The following is a 24,327-nucleotide window of genomic DNA, read 5'->3' on the forward strand; positions in this document are numbered from 1 at the left end:
AAAAATTACATAAAATTTTCTAGAGAGCCTTTCACGTTTGATCAGAGTTTGAGTTTACATTGCCATTCCACATTTCTGATGATGATTGCGACAGTCTGAGGCCATTTTTACGTTGTGTTTTTATGTCGTTTTTTACGTTATGAATTTTGACATTAGCCTAATGTAAAAAGTCTAGTTTTGAAATGTGAAATATTATCCTTAATGCAGCCATAACTGTATCAAGGGGTACCTGGTTCGACCACTCCCCTCTGCCAATTTTTTTTCCGATTCGTACAAAAGCAACACAAATATTATATATGTAGACGAGTTTTTGCACTTGTAAACCTTGATAATCACCAATTTTGTTTTTAATATCCCCTCCCCCGAACAAAAATCATGGATACCTTTTTGCTGTAAAGTAAATTAACTCTTGAGAATAAAAACTATGTACGTAGTGCAAAAGCCACTTTATGCTGATTCCAGATATGCAGTATCACATGTGCATAACACATGCAAATTCACATCCTACTCATTGATCAAGCGAGCAAAATATGTCATAATTAAAAACTAGAAGCCTAACACCCATTTGAAATTCATTCTAAATCCCCTCCCTTTACAAAACAAGCAGGAGTCGGTGTAGGAAAGGCTTTTCAATCCTGTGCTTAAATTATAATGTAAACAGTGTACTGTTTACTTTAGTAGGTATGTAACCATGAATTGTATAGAAGAATAAACAAGCCTCTTAGTGTAAACCTTCTCCGACTCTGTTGTTACTATTACTGTTATGTGCTAGGCTAATTCTATAAAAGCCGACCTAAAGATTATGCGAACTTGATAAGAAGGAAAATATAAGTTCGTAATAAAAAAAGGGGGTAATTTAGATTTACCAGTTTTGGGAAGATGGGACAAGAGCGAAGATTTTGTCTAGAAAACTTAGAACAACAAAAAATCCATTTTTTTTTCTTCATAAGATATTTTTCCAAAACTGAAGCGAATTTTATGAATATTACCTTGGGGTCGGGGCGGGGATGCGAAATTTTAACACTAATCCGTTGAATGACCAAAAATCGTTGAAACGAACAAAATAGGCAAACTGTATTAGTAATTCAGAAAGTGAGAAAGAACGTTAAAATTCACGTATACTGGGGCTAATCTCGTAGGATCCGGGAATAAAAGCGAATTGGAAAAAAATTTTGCGCTTTTTTTTTTTTTTTTTTTTTTTTTTTTTTTTTTTTTTTTTTTTTTTTTTTTTTAATGTCTCAGAACCGTGGATTCTAACATGCAGAAAGAAGAGAGAGACATAAAACAAGCTCATAATGAGCAACCGGATATTCTGAGTGTACAAAATCAAAATTTGCCTACTACAAAACTATATACGGTTCAGTCATTTAACCTCAAATCCCAAGTTTTCTCTCACAGAAACTCGCAATAGGGACAACCTTCAGTGATTACGATCAGCTCTGTCACATTAGTAATAAATTAATTAGTAACATAAAAATTATCAAAATTTTCAAATTCAAATACAATTTAATGCTTTTCTTGTTCAAAATTACATTTTAAGCTGTTATACATCCTATACAATTACATATTATTAGTTTATATAAAGAAAATGGTTCACTTAGAGAATTCTTGGGAAACCATATAATCGAGAGGATATCCACTCTCTGCCGCTTAATGTATGCCTAGAAGTGTCAGTGTTTTCGTCAGGTGTTACGTACAACATACTTTCGCCATGCCTGACTAGAGCCACCTGGCGAAAAAAACTTTGAATGTCGGAAATCCCTCATTTACAGCATTTATTCAACTTCTCGCCATTCTCCAAATAAAATTAAAGATTTAATAAAAAAACTGATAATATTTTGCTTTAAATTTCTGCGAAATTTATTTTGTCATCCTACGTGAATTTAAATTTTAGTAGCAATTCCAGAACTATGGTATATTAGATACTGAAGAGGTGCCCTTAAGATGAGTCCTTAAATAAATTAAATAAAAAAAACTAGTTTTTTTAACTGAAAGTAAGGAGCGACATTAAAACTTAAAACGAACAGAAATTACTCCGTATATGAAATGGGTTGTCCCCTCTGCAGTCCCTCGCTCTTTACGCTAAAGTTTTTAATTGTTTTAAAAAATAGAATTGTGGCAAAGAGTCAAACTTTAGCGTAAAGAGCGAGGGACTGCAGAGGGGACAACCCATTTCATATACGGAGTAATTTCTGTTCGTTTTAAGTTTTAATGTCGCTCCTTACTTTCAGTTAAAAAAACTAGTTTTTTTTATTTAATTTCTGAACGTTTTTGAATTAATGCATGTTTGATTTTGGCTCTCCCCACATAAATTATTGAAATAAAATTAGTATATTAATTTTTTTTTTTGGCTAAATGGCTTTCTCTTAGTTTTGATCAGACGATTTTGAGAAATAAGGGGTGGGGAAGGAGGCCTAGCTGCCCTCCAATTTTTTGGTTACTTAAAAAGGCTACTAGAACTTTTAATTTTCAACGAACGTTTTTATTAGTAAAAAATATACGTAACTTAAGAATTAACTTACGTAACAAAATTTTATATTCTTATATTTTTATTATGTGTACGAGGGGGTTTGTACCCTCGTTAATACCTCGCTCTTTACACTAAATCGTAAGTTTTGTCCCAATTCTTTAAGAATGGCCCCTGAATCAAAAAGGCCGTAGAATAAATAGTTGAAATTACTAAAAATATTTTAGCATAAAGAGCGAGGTATTTATCTCGTCCTAAATACCTCGCTCTTTATGGTAAAGTATTTTTAGAACCCCTCATATGCGTAATAATCTCTGTTTGTTTTAAATTTCAATGCTATTCCTTACTTTCATTTGAAAAAACGTTTTCATGTTTATTTTTTCATTGTTTTTTTTTTTTATAGTAATGCTAGAAAATCTTGCACCCTTTTCATTGAATTTTTCTTCCCCCATGACGTATTCCTTAAAGGAAAGATCGTCCCACAAAGCCCTCTCCCATCAACCCCACCCCCCAAACCAAAAAATCCCCATGAAAAACGTCTGTACACTTCCCAATAACCATTACTATATGTAAACACTGGTCAAAGTTTGTAACTTGCAGCCCCTCCCCCAGGGATTGTGGGGGAGTAAGTCATTCCCAAAGACATAGTTATTATGGTTTTCGACTATGCGTAACAAAATGGCTATCTTAAAATTTTAATCTGTTGACTTTTGGAAAAAATTAGCGTGGGAGGGGGCCTATTTGCCCTCCAATTTTTTTATCACTTAAAAAGGGCACTAGAACTTTTCATTTCCGTAAGAAAGAGCCCTCTTGCGACACTCTAAGACCACCTGGTCAATACGATGACCCCTGGGGAAAAGAAAAAAAAAACAACAAACAAACAAATAAACACGCACCCGTGATTTGTCTTCTGGCCAAAAATATGAAATTCCACATTTTTTTAGATAGGAGCTTGAAATTTTGCTATAGAGTTCTCTGATATGCCGAATGCGATAGTGTGATTTTCGTTAAGATTCTATGACTTTTAGGGGATGTTTCCCCCTTTTTTCCAAAATAGGGCAAATTTTCCAGGCTCGTAACTTTTGATGACGACGACTAAATTAATTGAAACTTATATATTTAGAATCAGCGTGAAAATTCGATTCTTTTGATGTATCTTTTAGCATCAAAATTCCGTGTTTTAGAGTTCCGTTTACTATTGAGCCGGGTCGCCCCTTACTACAGTTCTTTACCACGAACTGTTTGAAAAGAAAATAATTCGGTATTTCGGGGCTTCTGACATTATTACTCCTTTGCGGAAGTTAAGCTCAAAATTGAAAAAGGATTATATTTTTTCTCTGGGCCCCTTCCACCTCTTAGTTCGTTTATTTTCCCGTTAGTTTTCACCTGTTTTCGCTTTATAGTTGTGTCATCTCTAAGCAATTCTTTCGTTAGTTGAGTTATGGTTGTGGTATATATATTTTATCGCTCGTATAGTTGTGTTATTTTCAAATTATACTCCACAATAGAGAGGCTCCGAACACCCAGCATTGTATATTAAGCTCTGAATTTGACGTTTTTTCTACCGTGACTAGATTCGTCCTGCGCCCTTTTCATTGAATTTTTTCCCCCATGGCATATTTCTCCAAGGAAAGATCCTCCCACATAGCCCCCTCCCTCAACCCTACCCCCAAAACCAAAAAATCCCCCTGAAAACGTCTATACACTTCCCAATAACCATTATTATATGTAAACAATGATTGATGTTTGTAACTTGCAGCCCCTCCCCCAGGGACTGTGGGGGAGTAAGTCATCCCCAAATACATAGTTATTATGATTTTCGACTATGCTGAACAAAATGGCTATCTCAAAATTTTAATCCGTTGACTTTGGGAAAAAAATGAGCGTGGGAGGGGGCCTAGATGCCCTCCAATTGGTTTGGTCACTTAAAAAGGGCACTAGAACTTTTCATTTCCGTTAGAATGAGCCCTGTTGCGACATTCTAGGACCACTTGGTCGATACGATGACCCCTGGAAAAAAAAAAAAAAAAAAAAAAAAAAAAAAAAAAAAAAAAAAAAACAAATAAACACGCACCCGTGATTTGTCTTCTGGCAAAAAATGCAAAATTCCACATTTTTGTAGGTAGGAGCTTGAGACTTCTACAATAGGGTTCTCTGATACGCTGAATCTGATGGTGTCATTTTCGTTAAGATCCTACGGTTTTTAGGGGGTGTTTCCCCCTATTTTCCTAAAAAAGGCAAATTTTCTCAGGCTCGTAACTTTTGATGGCTAAGACTAAACTTGATGAACCTTATATATTTAAAATCAGCATTAAAATGCGATTCTTTTGATGTAGCTATTGATATCAAAATTCCATTTTCTAGAGGTTTGGTTACTATTGAGCCGTATCGCTCCTTACTTCGTTACCACGAACTGTTTGATTAAATACAGATTTAAGCCAGTCTTTTTTTTTATTCTTTTTCTGTTGATGAGAAACTTAGTGTTAAATTTGTTTCCTTTTATATTCTGTGCTTTTTGTCAGTTATTTTTTAATTGACATTTTCGTTTTTATTGATGGCCCACTTTTATAACCCACTAAAAAAATATTAGAATGTTGCAAAAAAGAAGAGTCACACATATTATAGAACAGTTGCATGGGTTCAAAGTATAATATTGTAACTGTTCTTTTTAGCAACATTCTAACATTTTTTTGTGGGCTATAAAAGGGGGTTATCTATAAAAACAAAAAATTAACAAGTAGCGTTGGTTTTATTAACCCTTGATATCAACTAATCATTATTGCCAATGAAATTGATTAGGTGTTGGCTAAATTGTTGGACAAATTGTAATTAAAAACAATAAGACATTGAAAAAAAATTTGTTTTTAGTGGGCTATAAAAGAGGGCTATCTATAAAAAAAAAAAAAATTAACAAGTAGCGTTGGTTTTATTAACCCTTGATGTCAACTAATCATTATTGCTAGTGAAACTATTGACTACTTGACTGTTTTTATTGATTAGGTGTTGGCTAAATTGTTGGACAAATTGTAATTGAAAACAATAAACTAATTTGAAATAATAAATAATGGAAATTGTTACATTTAAAACTAATTGAACCGCTCGAAATAATGCCTTTGCATGCACTCGTCTCGTATTTAGTTCTATAGACAAGGAACGTACGAAGAAGTTTATTTTGAGGGGAGCTGGATTAAGAGGGAGGTAATTTTTAAGCGGGAAAAGACACAGATTACATGAATAAGCTTATCATCTCAAAGGAATTGTATGCATATTACATACTTAACTAATTCTTGTTGTTTTTCTTCTCAATTAAGGTTTGGCAATTCTTTTTCTCTTAAAATAAGAGTCAATTATGACTAGTATAATAATATTTTATGTTTATAAGTAACTCTGCAATTTACTACGTAATTATGAGGAAGTTTAATGATATCGTAATTATTGTTTCTACTGATTAGTTAGTTAAGATGCATAACAAGATTGCTGGTAAAATCTTAGTTTTACACTCAGAGGTGAAAACTATAAACTTTGACTAACCATAAACCTATAAAGCAAAATGAAGTCATAGCAACAAATGTCAATTTGCTTTTCAAACAATTCGTGGTAACAAACTGTAAGGAGCGACGCGTCTTAATAGAAACCAAAACTCTAAAAAACGGAATGTTGACATCAATAAATAAATAAGAAAATCGGCCGATTATTCTGATTCTAAATATATAATATTCAGTAAGCTTAGTGTTACCCATAAACGACTACGAGCCTAATTTTCAAAAAATGGTGGAAACAACCCCTAAAAATCACACCATCAGATTCAGCGTAACAGAGAAACGTACTGCAAAGTTTTCAAGCTCCTATCTGGAAAAGTATGGAACTTTGTTTTGTTTGTTTTTTGTCAGAAGATACATCACAGATACGTGTGTATTTTTGTTCTCCCCAGGGGTAATCGTATCATACTAATGGTCCTAGAACACTGGGGAAAGGCTCATTTAAACGGAAATTAATAGTTCTAGAGCCCTTTGTAAGTGAACGAAAAAACTGGAGGGCAACTAGCTCTCTCCCACGTCTTTTCCCCCAAAATTAACCGGTCAAAATTTTCAGATAGCCATTTTGCTCAGCATAGTTGAAAAGTTCCAAAAATATGCCTTTGCAGATTACATGACCCTCCCCCCACCCCTGGAGACACATCTTTAAGTTATATAATTTGCCCATTGCTCACGTATAGTATTTGTTATTGTGAAGTATGCAGATATTTATTTGGGGAGGGGCGAATTGTCCGCAAGAAATTTTATAGGGGGGTTCACTGAGGATGGAATAGTCCATAGGGAATTTTACAGGGAGAAGATGTATTTTACGTAGGAGGAACTTTCCATGAAGGTGTTTCCAGTGAGGAGAGGGTATCTTTCCTGGAGGGTGAGCTAGATTTCACCAGCATTATTGGAAAGACGATTATAAATTAAATATATAAAAAAAAACAATTTTTTCAACTGGAAGTAAGGAGCAACATTAAACCTAAAAAACGGAAATTATTTCGTGTATTAGAAATAAAATTATTTTTATATAATACCCCTTCCTCAATGCCTTGCTCTTTGCGTTAAAGTTTGAATGTTTGTCCGAATTTTTAAGAACGATTCGTGAAAGAGAGAGGCCTATCAATTAGAATAGGAAGATTTTTTTAAAAGTGCTAAAAACATAAAAGACTATAAATCCTATATGTTCGGATATCTTGATACTTAGTCTTAATTTTTCCCAGATATTCGAAGAACTCACCTTGACAACCCTGGAAATGAATCCCTACAATTAGTTTTCGAAATTTGGTCTCTGTGGACATAAATAATGCAAATAAAACCTTTTACAATCATTTTAGACTGACATCATTAGTCAACTAACCATTCCAAACCGGAGATACGGCATTCTGATAGCCAGATAAAATACTTTAAATTTCATATTTGCAGTATTTTTATATTTAGTGTTTCTTATTTTGGGTAGGCTATTTGAAGAACTCACTTGAAAATCATCGAAATTTTGATCTGATAATTAGTCTTGAAATTTTGTGTCAATGCATTGTAAATAAAACTATTTACAATCATTTTATTTTGACTCTTATAGCCAACTAACGTTTCCAAATCGAAGATACGGTTTTTTGATAGGCAGAACAAAGACTACAAATTCCATATGTGCGGTAGTTAAGCGTGTGTTAGTGGGGCGGCTCTCCGGAGAAGCGCGTTCTCCTCGGAGTGGTTTATTTGACTCGCGAAAAATTAAACTAGTTTTCATTTGACTGTTATAGAGAGGAGGTGATATTCTTTATAGTTTGATGAATTTATTTTAAAAATTCAAAAAGTGATCAGATGTGGATACTAAGTCAATATTAAGGATTATAACTATAAAAATCGGATTACTTGTTAAAAGAAATACAGGTAATTTATTCATTTCGTGAGTCTAGGCTTTTTGCTTGCTCTGTATGGTTTTAGTAGGCCTAGGCTAGTTTTATTTTTTATTTATTTATTAATACCAAATACGGTAAGCTTTCAAGCTTGTCGCAATAAACATAATAAATAGAAGTTATGACAATACTGACAACATAATACACACATACAAATCAATGAAAATAACCACCACAACAAACGCTGACAAATCATACTATATATTAGGCTATTTAAAAATGATTTACTTTGAAAATTCGTTTCTGCTAGTTTGTTTTGAATCTGTTTATGTCATGTGTTAGAAATATTTTAGGTGGAAGGTCATTCCATGGCTTCCATACCCTGCTGTAAAATGAATGTTGGCCTATTTTCCTTTTTGAAAGTGAGGGGTACAATTTATGTGGGTGATGACGGGTCCTGTTAGTGTCATTAAATGTGAAGAACTGTGATGTACTTATATTATCAATGCCTTTGATTATACGGAATGTGTTAATAATGTCTGCCCTATCCCTTCGGAATTGAAGACTTGGCAATCCTAGCCTGTGCAGTCTATTCTCATACGGCAAATGTTTCAAATAAGGTACAAGCTTAGTTGCTCTTTGCTGTATTTTAAACGCGATAGAATCAAGATTCAGTAATGCCCACTATTTACCATCTGGGTAAGTCTTTGGCTTATTTGGTAACAATGCAGTTTATCCCCTCTCCTGAACTACACGCTAGGCTACACTTACTTCATTAGCCTACGTTCAGAAAATTCCATTTATTAAGATTTTAGAGGCATAGGATGTAAGCCTACAAACTAAAAGAAAACACCGAAACAATGAATTTTACTTTATAGTATGTAGCATTTTTCCAATAATCAAATTATCATGTTTCCTTACATTCTTATCCTTTTAAAAATCATTTCGAAAAATATTTTGGAAGACTAGGCTAAATATTGTAGGCTAGTCAGTCACAGACCAACGACGAGTCGAGACTGCAGAAAACCCATTTTAACAGATAATTTATGACGTATTATTAGATTCTATGGAGAGAAATATTAATAAGACTGTATATTGTACAATCAGGGGAGGGGCAGGATATCATTGTCAGAATAGCGACCATAATATTTGGAGAGAGTATAAATAAGGAATATAATGGTAATAGTTTTATTTTATTAGAAGTCTATTGGCATATTTCCTTTAGAAGTGTGCAACCACTAAAAGGATACCCTTGTTTCATCAGAGATTCAAAACAATTTTGTTAGGGATTCAATTGTACTGTAGATCTATTGGCAAACCTCAAGAATAGGGACATATTAGAAGGAAACTAAAAATTCTGAAAACTACTTTAAAATGATCGTAAATAATTACTTAGGCTACCTCATTTGTAAAGACGCATTACTTCTTTTACCCTGACTCCCTCACCCCCAATGGATAAAACACGGGCCACTTTATATACCCTTTAAAACATCGCTATTCTTTCTTCGGCCGCTCGGGCCGCGTTCTCTGCAAAATATTAGCATTCGCTGTTCGCTACTGCAGAACAAGATTAGAATATATAAAGTGCACTGAAGTTGACGGAAGTGAATCTTAAATTTGGATTCAGGATGCCACTCTGACTATAGAAATAAGTTAGTTTCTCTTAGCTATCTAAATAATCTTTTAATATAAACGTGGTTTGCTGTAGATTCGTCCATAGGGGTGGTGGGGGGGGTGAAGCAATGCGCCTTTATGAGCGAGTAAAATAAGGGTACTTATGTGTTATACGAGAAACACTAGAGAAGTGAAGTTCGGTTAAGGTTAGGTTACACATCCAAAGATGTTGCTTCTTGTAAGAATACAACGTCATGGTGTGTCTATTGACAAACTGTTTTGTTTTGGGCAACAACCCCTTATCCTACAAAAATATAATTACCTGTTTTTCGGTCCTTGGTAAATCCCAAATCTTAATTTGAACATCCATGGTGAGACACTATATTATATCACTATGCATTGCAAACTAGTAACTATTGTCGTATCTGATTATCGCAATCCAAATTCTCAAGTGTTTCTCGTATAATACATAAGTACTAAAATAAGTTTTATTAAAGCAGTGTTCAAATTCTTTTCAGGTTTCATTCAAGTGTGTCCATGTCTTTTACCGCTATTTATGAATGTTTCACTTTTAGAACTCGAATAGTGTCCAAGTAGCCTACATCGAAGTGTCCTTTTGGAAAGGAAGGGTTGAGGCAGAATCTACTAGTTGCCATTTTCTTTTTGTGATTTTTCAGAATTCCATCTGTTTTTGTTTACCTGGATATCTATATCCCCTGATTTCTGTATATTTTCATTATTTCATGTTTTTATTATGTTGGCTCTTTTATATTTGTTTAGTAATCTCGTGTTGCAATTTCGCTTTGCTTAAATTGTAGATCCGCTGTCGTTAGCTTTCAGTTATCTCAACAGTTATTAAATACAACTTATTGACAAGTTATCAAACACAGCTTATTGACAAAATCTTTCCATGCGACGGTAATAAAATCGATTTCTAATTATATTTGTCGTCGAGAATTTATGATGTTAATCTTTTCAAGCTATTAGCGATTAAGCGAAATTTCCTGGGAAAAGTGATTATTGTCAGTCTTGAATTGTTAGAAAACAATATAAATCAAATGTTTGTTTCGTAGTAGACTAAGGACTGCGACGGATAATGATTTGAAAACAACACAAGTTTGAACTATCAAAAGATAATACGAACGGAATGCACAAATTCTGCCCAAATGTCTTATTTATGGACTGGAAGGATATTAAAAGCAGCTGTTCGACAAGCTGTTGAATAATCATTACGGCATTTTATGCTATTAGGAATTGCAAAATAATTATTTTTATACAGAATAATATCTTTCACATACTTTTCATGACTATAGAGAAATAAAAGAGGGCAGTCCTTTAAATATCATTTGCCTTTCCTGCACCCCCCACCCTCTGAAATGTTTGTCTGACTCGTAAAAACATAATAAAGATTAATAAAAAAGAATTGGTATGTTTTTAAATTTCTTTGTACCTCCCCCCCGGGGGGGGGTTTCCAAAGATATTTTTGTGAACCCCCCCTCCTGAAAAAAATCCTGGATACGGCCCAGCGTACGCACGTGATACGGCCCAGCGTACGCACGTGATACGGCCCAGCGTACGCACGTGATATTTTTATTACACATTTATATATATATATATATATATATATATATATATATATATATATATATATATATATATATATATATATATATATATATATATTATTCGTTTGAACTGCTGTCATTAATTTCCTTCTTTTTATTGCAGGATGGGGATCAGGTCTTCTATGAGATTATTCTGTGTTTTCTCCGTTTTATTAAATCGAAGTTCACTGCAAGTTTCCACTCTAAGCACAGGTAAGCTTGTGTTTTCTGTGTATTTTGGAACATAGAAACGAATTGACGATACAACTTTTAGGATTAGAATTATCTCCTGTTGGGCGTCTGATTGTAATAACTAACTCCAGGTCATAATAAGACCGAGTCAATTGGAGAATCTAATTGGTCACTTTTTTGATTAGAAAGCCGTCTGTGACCTAAGTAACCTAATCCCAATGTTTTGAGATGATTTTCATGTCTTAGACCATGCAAACGTCTTTCAGTTACATTCAATTAAAATGTTGAAACTTTTGTATTGGGAGCGTTGATCTTTTGAATTCAATGATTTTTACCAGCTCTATCGAAATTTTTACAATTTGCAAGTTCGATTAAAAAATAGCTTGTCGCACAGGTCAACGATTTCAAGCAAGTAACAGCGGTACTATTACCTAAAACACACTCGAGAAGTGAAGTTTGGTTAAAGATAATGAAAGAAGCAAAATGTGATGAAAATAGAATTCTTTATTAGCAAAATTGTGAAAACTGCAACTTGGAAATATGCTCCCAGAACGCAGTGTTACACTTCTAAAAATGTTCCTTCTCGTAAGAGTACAGAGTTAGGGTGTGTCCATTGATGCAGTGTTTTGGGCAACAACCCCTTATCCTGAAAAAATATAATTGCCAGTTCTTCGGTCCTTGGCAAATCCCAAATCTTAAATTGAACATCCATGGTGAGACACTATATTCTATAACTAGTCAAAGCAAACTAACTGGTGTCCTCGAGAATCGCGTTAATAATGAACTGAAATACTAGGTCAAGAATTGTGTTAATAATGAAATGTTCTTTGGCTTTGAGACGGTCAGCCGACGTCGAAGCTCCCACTTTAATAATTCATAAATGACCTTTACAATTTTGCTAATAAAGTATTCTATTTTCATCATTTTTTATTGTCACCAAACTTCACTTCTCAAGTGTTTTATTTAATAGACAAGTACCGTAATAGTTTAAAGGAGTGGACCAGGTCAGACAATAAATCACTTGCAAGTTGAATTTTTTTAAGGCTATGGTAGATTTGTTTTTCTCTTCTCAGGATCCTGTTATCAGTAACAATTCTTGGTTACTTTCCCTAGTAGAAATAGGCTGTGGCAATTCAGGAGCTGTTATTTATTGCAAGACCTGTCACCAAAGAAGGATAAAGAAAAGACACTAAAAGCAAAGCATAACAGTTTAAAACACACCAAACACTTTGATAAAAATTGAAGTTCGGTACCAAGATCTAATTGCAATAATCGAAAAAAGATTAACACTTAAAAACTTGCTTATTTGAAAATGTTCAAAAAAATTCGTTCTACGTTCCACCCGCTCAAACAGAGCAAGCTCTATCGATCGGTTCTAGCCGTTCTATTCCATCTTATTTGGCCCCAATGATATTTTGAATTCTTTCTTTCTGCTAATATGCGCTGTTCTCGTTTCTTGCTCACGGAAATTGTTGGGAATTAGACGTACAGATATTAGAACATTTTTTTTAAATCTAGGCAGGGGAATTTTGTAGTGCAAGTGTAGTGTAAAAAACCCAACTCTAACTCTTCAGCTCTGTTCTGAAATTTCTTCGCATTTATTAGTGCGACCTATTTTGACCCTTTACGGCCTTAGGTTAAAAAAGCTCTTTGTCCATTATCGCCTTTTCATATCATATTAGCCTGTTAATGGATTTATGTTTGGGTTTGGGATAAGGCTTTTAAAAATGGAAACCTTTTTGTAATCATGTCCCCATCCATGAAGGGAAACAAATTTAGGTTATGGGATTGATTAAAATGACAAGAAGTCCAAGAGAAGTTTGATAAAATCATAAAAGGCTTTTGGGGGACATTTAATTATTGGGATGTTTTATGATTTAATTTTGGTTATTTTCTTTAATTATGAAAGTTGTAAACTATGAAGATCTGCATTATAAACCGGTAAATAAATAATCTGGTAAAAAATCGCATGTCGGATGCAACCGAATGCTACCCCATCGGACTGTTGATAAATTAGTTTTACGACAGCATTAATAAAAATGATCCCGGTCACAGTTTAGAAAATCCATGAATTTTTTTTCTGGGGGTGGCTGCAAAAAAAAAAAAAAATACAAAGCTCATCAAAAATGTGTTTTGTACGTATTTTGCTACTGCCAAGTCGACATTTTTTTTAGGGTGTCAAACCCGTTTACCCCCCTGACCAAAGCCTTAGATATAGGTACGATTTATGAAGATTTGTCAACTAAATAGAATTTATTTTGCTAGAGATGTTATTTGTGTAGTTTCAGTGGATATTTGAAACTATGGTGTTGAGAGGTGTAAATGTTTTTCCCATTTCGTTTCTTAAGCCTGTTGTATGAGTTTAAAGTTTTTAATTAAAGAAACGTCCCCTCTCCCTCGTCGGAAAGGATTCCTTTGTATGCTAGTTCAATTTATGGGATAGACACGTAAGGTCTGATTTTTAAGGGACAGCAAGCATTTCACAAACCTTTTCAGCCTCTGCTTTACCCACATAATCTATCAACATCTCTTATCTGTAAAATCACTGTAATTTACATGATATTTGTGATCTGGCCACGAATTTCGCGCATTACTGTTGTAATTTAGCATTTCATACTCTTCTAGTACCAAATTACGAACATTTTTGAGGAGTTCTTAAAAAGTACGCAAATGTAGCCTGCAAGCAATGGATTATCTCAACCAGTCCTTTGGATGCCACCAGTGGCGATGGCTCCTCTGAAAAACAAGAATACTTTAAACCAAAATGCCCCCCCCCCAGCTTTTTATCCTGTAGTTAAAAACGGCTTCATATTTGTTTTCTTTATTAGCCTAGTTTATCAATGATATTAATCTCAGATCTGACCAACTTAAATGTAATTGTACCTAGTTCTTGCGTTCACTTTTTTTTTACCCTAGATAGGTGTATTATGGCTTATTGTAAATTTTACCGTTTGAATATAATAAAACACTTGACATTAAATTACCTAAAATGGTATTTCAGTGTGTTGTAAAGTAAAATTTTATCCAATTAAGACGTCAACATATGTCGCTCAAAATCTTTTTATATTTAAAAATACTTGTCCTTCAGTCATACCTTAATCCTTTTCAGAAATACCTTTTGAAAAGCATATTGAGATGTAAATCCTAGTCCGCGTATGTCCAGTGTGGTAGATGGCTGACATTTATCGATTTACCCCAACGGGTATTACAGTTTTGAGGGGTAATGCTTTGAAATGTAGTGACATAAAATCTCAGATAATAAAGATTGTGATAAAAGTCCTTTTCCGAGATATAATTATGGAGGTTGATATGTCATAAAAAGAGATAGGTCTTGTAGAATGATTTTTTATAAGCCAGAGGGCGAGTTTGTGTAAGTTGATTGTTGGCAGCAGTGAAATATGTCTGAGAAGACGCCGTTAGTAAGACATGAAATTTATTGACAGTTGTTTAGGTTTAGAAGCTATTTCGAAGTGCCGGCTTGTGACGTAAAATGTAAGCTCATGCGAATAAATGAACGTGTTAACGAGGTGGAGGAGGAGCGTACGCAGCTCTGTTGGCCTCAAGCGGCCTGGTGTTGCAGTTGTGGTAGCAATGAAAGTGTTTAAGTAAATAGACTGTTAGGCGTACGAGTGTTTTCTTATTTACATCAGTTGAGGGACTGACCACAAAGCTACATACTTGAGTTACATACAGGCCCGGAATTGAGTAATATTTTACGTGTAAGGTTTTTTGGTACACTGGAAATTAGGTTAGGAGAGGGGAACTTTCTGAAATGAATTTTGACCCTAAACTATGTTCAGGCAGGGTTTTTGAAGCTCCTATCTAGTTTTTCTCTGTTTCTAAGGCTTAGAACATTGCATAGAAGCCATGTCTGTATCTGTTTCAACACTGGGAAATGCATTTTTGACTCTGGGAAATGTGTTTTTTCCTGAATTTTTGTTTGAATAAAGTTTTCTGCTGCTCAATATTTGAAAGCCTAATTCCAATCCTTTGAGTTGCATCTTGAGCCATAACGGGATTTTTTTTTTAAGTTTAAGAGATATTCTTCAAATTCTTTAAAGTCCTGCAAGTTAAGGACTAAGCAAAGATGTGAGGCTCAGTGCTGTTTCAAGTTCATAAAAGTATAGTGCTTTAGAGGGGAGAGGTGGAGGTAAATACTTCAAACGTCGTTCCTGCAACACAATTTAGCCTATGGATTTATTTCTGAAAGCATTGTTTACTGAACTCAACTAGTTTCCAAAATCTGGAATTTTCCTAGTGGGGCTGACAGTGGATGAAGTACGGTTTCTTGCCAGACATTTTTCGGGGGAGGTTGTTCGGACCAATCCCAGGAGTCACCCCTCTGTGTTAAAACATTGATGAAATGAATAATAGGATACTGGTTCATTTTAATTCGCCATTGTCTAACACAATTCATAAATATAATAGCTTTTGCGTTGATTCTCAACTATCAGTATACTATTATGTTTCCAGCGTTTAATATTACAAATAAAACTTCTATATTTATTTAGTGTTAATTTCAAATTCTTTCTCTAGACAGGTTCCTTGAAGAGAAACAAAAGTTTTGTTTAAAACAAAAAACATATCAGATTTTGGCTTGCCTCCAAAAATCTGTACATTATGTTCACATTAATCATTAATGGCTTGAGAATATGTCTGAAAGTTGCTATAAGGCGTTAAATATTAACTATACGCCCAAAATTTGTCTCCGGTTTCCTTTGGAATGTGTAACTTAAAATATTATCGAAACTAATTTCTGTTTTAGTTTACCGGAAAAACATATTCTTCATTGTACAATACCTGAAGTCCTGTCCCTCCAAATAGCCAAAGTGTTTTTTCTCTCCTTTGTCCCCACTATTAAATTACGTAAAAGTGCCCTCAATAAAGTAATTATGTCGTGAAACCTTGTCCATATTCGAACCTTAGACCTACCGCTGGATGTAAACTTGAGTAATTGGAGGGATATATAGGGTTTCGGTAAATACTTTGAAATGGAATTTTATGTTGTAATGGAAGGTGAGTGGATGGTAATAGACGTGATGTAGTTGGCACGTGGCTTCCTTTTTGGATATGCGATAGGTTTTTTTTCCTAAGCCATGCCGCTGACAGGGGTGGGGGGCAAGTCACGGAAGGGGGACAGGACTTTTTTTTACAAACAAAAATATATTTTTCCAAACATAAGGGAGAAATTGCATCTCCTTTCCTCCGATTGGTACCCCTTGTCGCTCATCTGTTTTTAGTAACTATAAGCTATTAGATTGAAGAACAGTTTTATTCCAGAAGAGCAGAAAAACGGGGTTTGTCTACTGTTATTGATAAAAGCTGTTATTACAGAAATATTTACCTTAGACATCTTATAAACATTTCGTCATCACAGGCTTCATTCAAAGGGTACACAGTCTACTATAGAAAAAATGAAAAAAATTGTCCTAAAATGTTTTTTATTGATTCATTTTCTTACCAGTAGTGGATTAACTAATGATTTAATGATTTTGAATTACAATCGAATAGTTGTGGGTATCAAATCATGGCTAATTATAGAAAAAGCCAAGACAATGAGTGGGAGGCAATTTGGTATGAATCCCCCCTTGTTAGGATTGTATTAAAATGATGTTAGTTCATTTGTTAACAGATATGTCTATCTATTATCTGTCTATGCGTCATTCCTAGGGCAGTAGGACTAAGGTATCTCTGCTAAGAACCCCTCTTAATAAAATAAATCACTCTTGTTGCATTTAAGTCTACTAGTCTCAAAAAACTGCTGACGAATTTTAATCCTAATGCATAATATTTTTGCAACAACAAGCGTTTCAGTTCCAAGTATTTTGTGTCAGCTTTTCTTTGAAATAAAAAAATCAACCCTTTTGAAGTAACCAAATCTCTATTAAATTTTTCCGCTTAGAAATTCGAATTTGATCTGGCATTCTCATAATTTATGACAGTACACAATGCTTACGACTATTATGACATCTTTTTTTGAATATTTCGCTGTATATTCGAATTTGATCTGTTAGTTTCCTAGCATATTTGCTGTATTATTTTGTTATATAGGCCAACAAAGACTGTGCATAATTACTTATTTGCTGGAGTATAGTTTATGAGCTAGGTTTATGTAGATTGTTTGCTGAATAAAGTACCGGTACTGAAACAAATCAAATGTGAGAATGATATTTTTGATATATTTTTATTCAATAAAATATTTAATATTTAAATTAAAGATTTAGTTTAAATAAAATTAATTAATATTCTATTCAATAAGATATTAAATTTAAATAAAATATTTTGAAATCTTAAAATTGAAATGAAAAGAAACTGCTGTTTTATATACATTAGGAAGATATTTGTAATCCGTCGGTTTTTACTAGTTTTTTGCACTCTTTAAAATATAATGGAACGATACCCTTCCATAATCAAAATTTTGGATTACTTAAATTATGGAAAACTTAATTTATTTGGTTTAACTTTAATCGTAATGCATTGTTAATGGACTTCCCACTGTCTCCTGAATATAGTTAATATTACACCAGAGTAGAACTGACAGCTTTATTCTTTGAAAATTTCGATCTGAAACTAATTCAGTTCCGTTTTTGTATTTTAAAGTTGCAAACATCTTTTTTATACTCAACATATTCATTATATGTCATCAGTAACAGCCAATGTTTTATTTATTGGAAATAATTTAACTGTAATACATTGTTTTATGAACCCCCGTTGTTTTGAGAATGAAGCTGATATCTTGTATATTAAAATTCACAATCGTATTTTTTGAAAATATGAATATTAGACTATTGTAAAAAGTTGTTTTTAGAAAATATTTATTCTTGATTTAAAATAAAATTTTGTGAAAATTTATTTTAAAACAATACCAATTTTTTTATTGTAGCATAGCAAATATTTTGTTACACTCAAAAGATTTATTACATATACGCTGCCATTAACAATCAATATTGTATTTATTGGAAATAATTTCATTGTTTATGAACGTCCGTTGTTTGGTAATTAAGGTTGGTACCTAACATAATAGAATTCACGATCGTATTTTTTGAAGGTATAAACGTTAAACTAGTGTAAAGAATCTGATTTTTGAAATATGTTACTCTTGGTTCAGATCATTATTTTATAAAATTTTAATCTTAAACTAATATGTTTACAGTTTTGGGACTGTAATGTAGCAAATGTCTTGTTATATTCAACATATTTGTTATTTCTGACAATCAATATTTTATTTATTAGAAATTTAATTTGTGATATGTAGTTAATAAACTACAGTCGTTTGGAGAATCAACTTTATATCTAACATAATAAAATTTAGAATCGTTTTTTTCGAAGGTATGAATACTAAATTAGAATATAAAAGAACAACTTTTTATTCTGAAGTAGTGGGAATGAAATAGTGCTATTATTTGGTTGAGATATTAAATTGGTCACAACAGATTTTCGAATTTGATCATCGCAAAACAAGGTTTTGTCAAAGAACCCCTCTTGAAAAATATGACGAAATCATTTTTTCGATTTGCTTCATTCTCGTTGCGCTACTATTCAAAATTTGCGATCTTTAAAAATCTTGCGTGTTCTAAAATTATATCGAATTGACTCAAAAATCTTGGAATTTTGGATGATTTGCTTTCGAAATTGGATTAAGTATGAACCAACCTAAGAAACGAATATAGTTCATGAACTGTTGATTTCAACTTTATATTCCTATCCAAACAAACAGAATTATTAAGTAAGCAGATGTCTTGTATCGGATACTTGTCAACCTTTACGAGACAGGGGTAAGGGGTAGCTACAGGGTTGTGGTTGGTTTGTTCTATTAACGGAACTAGAACAAAAGGGGCACATGTTTACTTTGTAAATATTCAGACACAGGTCTAATCCAAACTAACCAGTTAAATCTTCGTCAGGGATTTTAAAATTCGCATTTCATAGTTTGTCATGTGTCTATAATTAGGCCTACTATTACTATTTCGTCATCATTTACGACAATATTTATTATTATTACTGTTTTAGAGCTTGGTAAAGCGTAATCATTCTGAATAGATTGTGAATTGTCTGTGCAAAAAATTGGTTCATTGTTTTTGGAAAACTACATTTTAATCTATATAAGAAACTGATTCTACTATCCCCGAATGATTGTGGACTTTCACTTGTGAAACTTGATTCCTTCAATGGCTAAAACGCAAAAAAGACGAATCATATGTAAATATTGGGCAAATTTCAATATTTCGGGACAGAAAAGGACGTGATTCCGCCACCTTCCCCTGCATAGCTGCCTAATCATGCTTATAACAAAGTTTTTTTTTTAGTTTTGTTAGAAAATACGGTCAAACAGATAACCTGGATGTGTTTTGCACGAAACTGTATTTTAAACATTAATTCTGCCCCTGCCCTCATACTGCAAGCAAAATTGGGTTCTTATACCCCCTCTCTCCTCTAGCTGTGCATTTTTTTGCCAAAAAAGATTATAGGCTCAAATAACCAACTGAAAGTTAAATTTATTCTGGCCTTCCTTTACTCTTCTAATAGCCTATACACCCTTGGAAACATGAGGGGTTTTTCTTCATATAATTTACAAAAAAAGAAACAAAATAATTTCTCCGTTTAGCTTGATTTCTCTTGGGCAGCGATTTTAGATTTGAAAGAAATAAAAATCGATTTTTTTCTCATTTATTTATTAGATTGACAGACTTCAAGGGACGCCCTTAGGGATGTGTCCACCAGAAAAATCCCCAGTTCAGACAAGGATCTCAAACAAATCCCTTTCATCCCACGAGAATCGGAAAAAAACCCTATTAAATGAAGATTCTGAGAAAAGCGAGCCACAACATAACCTATTCAGAGTAGATGAACTGTATCACTTCCATTACTAGAAACGCATGCCGGTTTCTAAGGGTGGTTTAGAAATATCTAATCAGCCGCAAAATTTTAGGACTATATCTGTTTGGTGCATCTGCTTTTCCCAGGGAAACTTTTGATACAGACTATTAGAAATTAATCTCTGCTTTTGGAAATCCTGATAATTGCCCTTAGTGGGATGGGGGGATTATATTTGAAACTATCGGAATTCAGTGTTATCGGTTGGTTTCCATGCTGATGCTTGTTTCCGAATTTAATATTCAAAAAGGAATTTGGTTGTTCTAAAATTGAACATTCCATTCCTATTTCCAGTAAGAATCTTGCAGTACTGATAATAATAACCTCCCACTAGGTTTTCCTGCAGGATGCCTGGAGTACAGTGGTAGCACTATTTTGTTCATATTTGCTAAATAACTAATAATCTCTAATAATAATAATAATAAACAAATACAACGTAGAAACAATAGGGAAAGTTTTTTTTAACCTATTTTGTTATGTTTTTTTGTTATGGAAAGGCAGTGTGGTCTTCGTCGCTATTTTAATAATAATAATAATAATAATAATCTAATAATAATAATAATAACTAATAAATAACTAATTAATCTCTGCTAAATTTCTAAATAACTTATGTGTTCCGTTTTATGTTACCCCACTCCCCTCGCTTCCCAGCAAATTATTTGGCGTTTGCATGTCCCCATCTAGGGAAATATAGAAGAAAAGTGGTTGAAATGAATAAAAATAGGGGCTTTCTGATCTAAAAAAAATATTTAAAGACGCGACCCACTCCCAGGCACGTCAGTGACTGAAAGCCATTGTCCCTTAGATTTTGCAAATATTTTAGTTTGTGTATTTTCATTGAAAAATACTTTGTGTGTTTATTTTCATTGAGCGAAGTTGAAAAACGACAAAATGTCTCGAGATTTTTTTAAAATGCGCCCCTCTACATTTTCTTGAATTGACGCCCCTATCCACTCCATTTGGAACTTTTTTTTAATGTCATCTCTTTCCCAAAAAGTTGGGTTTTGCACTTATTCTATATTGTTATCCTTATTTAATTCAATATTCTATAGGAAAGCTAAAACTTTAGTCCAACAGGTGCATGAATAATATATTTTTCTATCCCTTATAAAATTCAATATTGCAGGCCGTTATATTCCATGTTTAGTAACCGCTGAAAGAACCTATTTCTCGGTTCATTTGATGTATCTCAAGCGTAAATAAAGCAAAAGGTCATCCAAGGGACCATAGAAAATGAAAATAGGTCCAAAATATTTCATCCTCGTAGGTAAAACCTGACTGTCATTAGTTAGATTAAAAAATAAATAGAAATTAGGAAACTACAGAAGCGGCTCCATTTTAAAATTTAGGTTTTCTTATAATTACGAAAATTGTCTTATTAGATCATTGAAGGATTATACGCAAGGGCGTATCCAGGGTTTCGTTTTCAGGGTGGGCGGAGGTTGGTACAAGATTTTTAAAACGAATCAAAATGTGCATGTATGTATTTTTTTAAGTGTTGACGAGTTGGAGAAAATATTTTTTTTCTGGGGGGGGGTATGGGTTTCAAACCTGGTAGCCCCCTTCATTTAATATTATTAAACATTCCTCTAGTATTTTTCATTGTATTGTATAGTACCTATGCAAACATATCTGCTAGCTTACTCTTCTTCGCTACTAGGAGAAGAGGGGGGGGGCAAATTTTTGAGTCTTCCAAATTTTTCAAGCTATATTGCTCCATTAATTTGGATCTGGGGTTCCTTAAAGTAGAAAAAATTTCAACATGTAAGATACTTAATGTCAATTTTAGCTATTTCAACTACCGAGGACGTCAAAAATAAAAATAAAAAACCCTGGACTCATCTTAGGTCTATTCATTACTCTGAGATTTTCTTTTGGTTGTTTCAATTTAAGAAGTTTGGAGGGCAATTTCACATTTTCATCAGTGCTTCCGCTTTGCATCAAAATAGAAAAAAAAACGAATTATTTATATTCGGAACGCTTCTTCTCGGCAAAAATTCAAATACTAATAATCTGTTTATTCACAAAGACGTGCCTTCAAAGAAAAGCTATGTCTTCTTAATGTGGTTTGTTCCACATACTTTTAGCTTAGTTTTTGCTGTTTTTCTCCCGCGTTCTTCATTTCAAATTTGAGCGCCGCTTAATTTTCAAATTTCAAATATAGTTGTGTAAATTTCTACTTAACCAACTCAAAAATCAGGTTCTATTTTATACACCCGAAAAATGTTTCAGTAGCCTATTTCCCAACAGCAAATACTATACGTAAAAAACGGGCAAATTTTTTTAAATTAAAGACTTTTCCCCAATGGCTGTGAGGGGTCATGAAATCTCCAAAGTTGTGGCCTCTCCCAATATTGTAAGACCACTGAGTCGATACGATCCCCCCTGGAAAAAAACACACATCCGTGATCTTTCTTATGGCAACAAAAAACAATAAAATTCCACATTTTTGCAGGTAGGAGCTTGAAACCCCTACAGGAGGGTTCTCTGATACGCTGAATCTGATGGTGTGATTTTCCTTAGGATTTTATGACTCTTAGGGGATGTTTCCACCTGTTTTAGAACATCATGCAAATTTTCTCAGGCTCGTAACATTTGATGAGTAATGCTAAACTTTATGAAACTTATATATTTGGAATCATCATAAAAATGCAGTTCTTTTGATATATCTATTGGTAACAAAATTCCGTTTTTAGAGGTTCGGTTACTATTGAGCTGGGTCGCTCTTATGTTCGTTACCACGAATTGTTTGATAGCAAAATTCAACTCGATCTGTTGCGCAAATATTTTATTTTTGTTAATTCTAATTACTATAAAAATAGATTATTTCAGTTGTTAGTTATTATTTCAGTGGTTTTTTTGTTTTTTGGTTTTAGCGACGATGGAAAAGATCCATTTCGCAATAAATCCCAAATTGGAGTATCTGTGTTATAAATTCGAACTGAGCAGTTCGTTTCCAAACTTTCTAGAAAGAGACTGCTTTCTAAGAATATTGTGATTTAGCAAGTGTATGAAGCGTTTTATATTTTCTTTCCTGTTTCCTCGAGAGTAACATCATTATGGAAAATAATTACGGCTATACATTCAGCTCTCTCAGAAAATTTAATAATTTAGAAAACAATTCCGTAATGAAACTTTAACCAGAGGGGGGCTTTGAAGAAGAGACAGACGAAGTTGTAACTCACGCTTTTAAGTATTCTTATTGTCTTAATTATTTTCTTAAGAAGACTAATTTTGAAGTAATTTGTAAACTATAGCTATAGCTAAGTAAACTATAGCTAAAATATAAATAAAATTACCAGTCCTAGAGTGAAAGGGTTGTTTTGTTTATTTTTTTTTGTTGACTGGTTGTTACCCCTTAAAAATGTTTACGTACCCACAAAGAAAAGGTGTATTACAATGTGAGAACCACTGGTCTAGAGAATAAATCAGTCAGGATGAGGGATTTTTCCGTGGAGGTGTAGCCAGATTTCCTAATATTATCTTAAAAAACGATCAGAAAAAAAAATCTTTTTCAACTGAAAGTAAGGAGCAACATTAAAAATTAAAATGAACAGAAATTATTACTTATATGAGGAGGATTGCTCCTCCTCAACACCTCGCTCTTTATGCTAAAGTTTCAATTTTATCCCAATTCTTTAAGAATAAATCTGAAACACTATGTTCTTGTAATTAGAACAATAAGGAGCTTTTTTAAAAGTACTAAAAAAGTCTAGCGTAAAGAGCGAATTGTTGAGGAGGAGCAATCCTCCTCATATACGTAATCATTTCTATTCGTTTTAAGTTTTAATGTTGCTCCTTACTTTCAGTTGAAAAAACTTGTTTTTTATTTTATAAACCGTAAAAATCCTAAATCGTCACATATTTATTATACAAAAAATCGTTCTATTGTTCCGGGTTCTTATTAAAGCGCTTTTTTTGCGTAATCTCACAAATGGTATCAGGCATTTTCGTGAAATTCTCAAAACTGTATTTATAATTACGAGTTGTTATGATTTTGTTTAATCCAAACATAGTTATTATTTCTGAAACAGCATCAGTTGGGAAGTGTTTCTCATTATGCAATTTCTTGAAAACAAGAATTTCAATTTCGATAACCACGGATCCTGGTTTGTTCTTTACTAGGTTACCGTGATTCAAACATCTCAAATGTTTATCTTAAACTATCTTAGTTGCCACACCGTTTATCTTGCTGCCTT

The 24,327-nt window shown here is 33.3% G+C and overlaps 1 protein-coding gene across 3 annotated transcripts in view; it reads left to right on the forward strand.

Moving 5' to 3' along the window:
• The first annotated feature begins 7,726 nt into the window (after window positions 1–7,726).
• The window catches only part of LOC136031034 (latrophilin Cirl-like), a 139,306-nt gene continuing 122,705 nt past the window's right edge, over window positions 7,727–24,327 (forward strand). For all 3 annotated transcript variants that reach the window (XM_065710223.1, XM_065710224.1, XM_065710225.1), the window contains exons 1-2: window positions 7,727–7,878; window positions 11,187–11,275. In XM_065710223.1, the coding sequence (XP_065566295.1) occupies window positions 11,188–11,275 (88 nt within the window). In that variant the 5' untranslated portion in view covers window positions 7,727–7,878; window position 11,187. The remainder of the gene's footprint in view (window positions 7,879–11,186; window positions 11,276–24,327) is intronic.

Source organism: Artemia franciscana, chromosome 9 (genome assembly GCF_032884065.1).
Source record: "Artemia franciscana chromosome 9, ASM3288406v1, whole genome shotgun sequence".
Lineage (NCBI taxonomy): Eukaryota > Metazoa > Arthropoda > Branchiopoda > Anostraca > Artemiidae > Artemia > Artemia franciscana.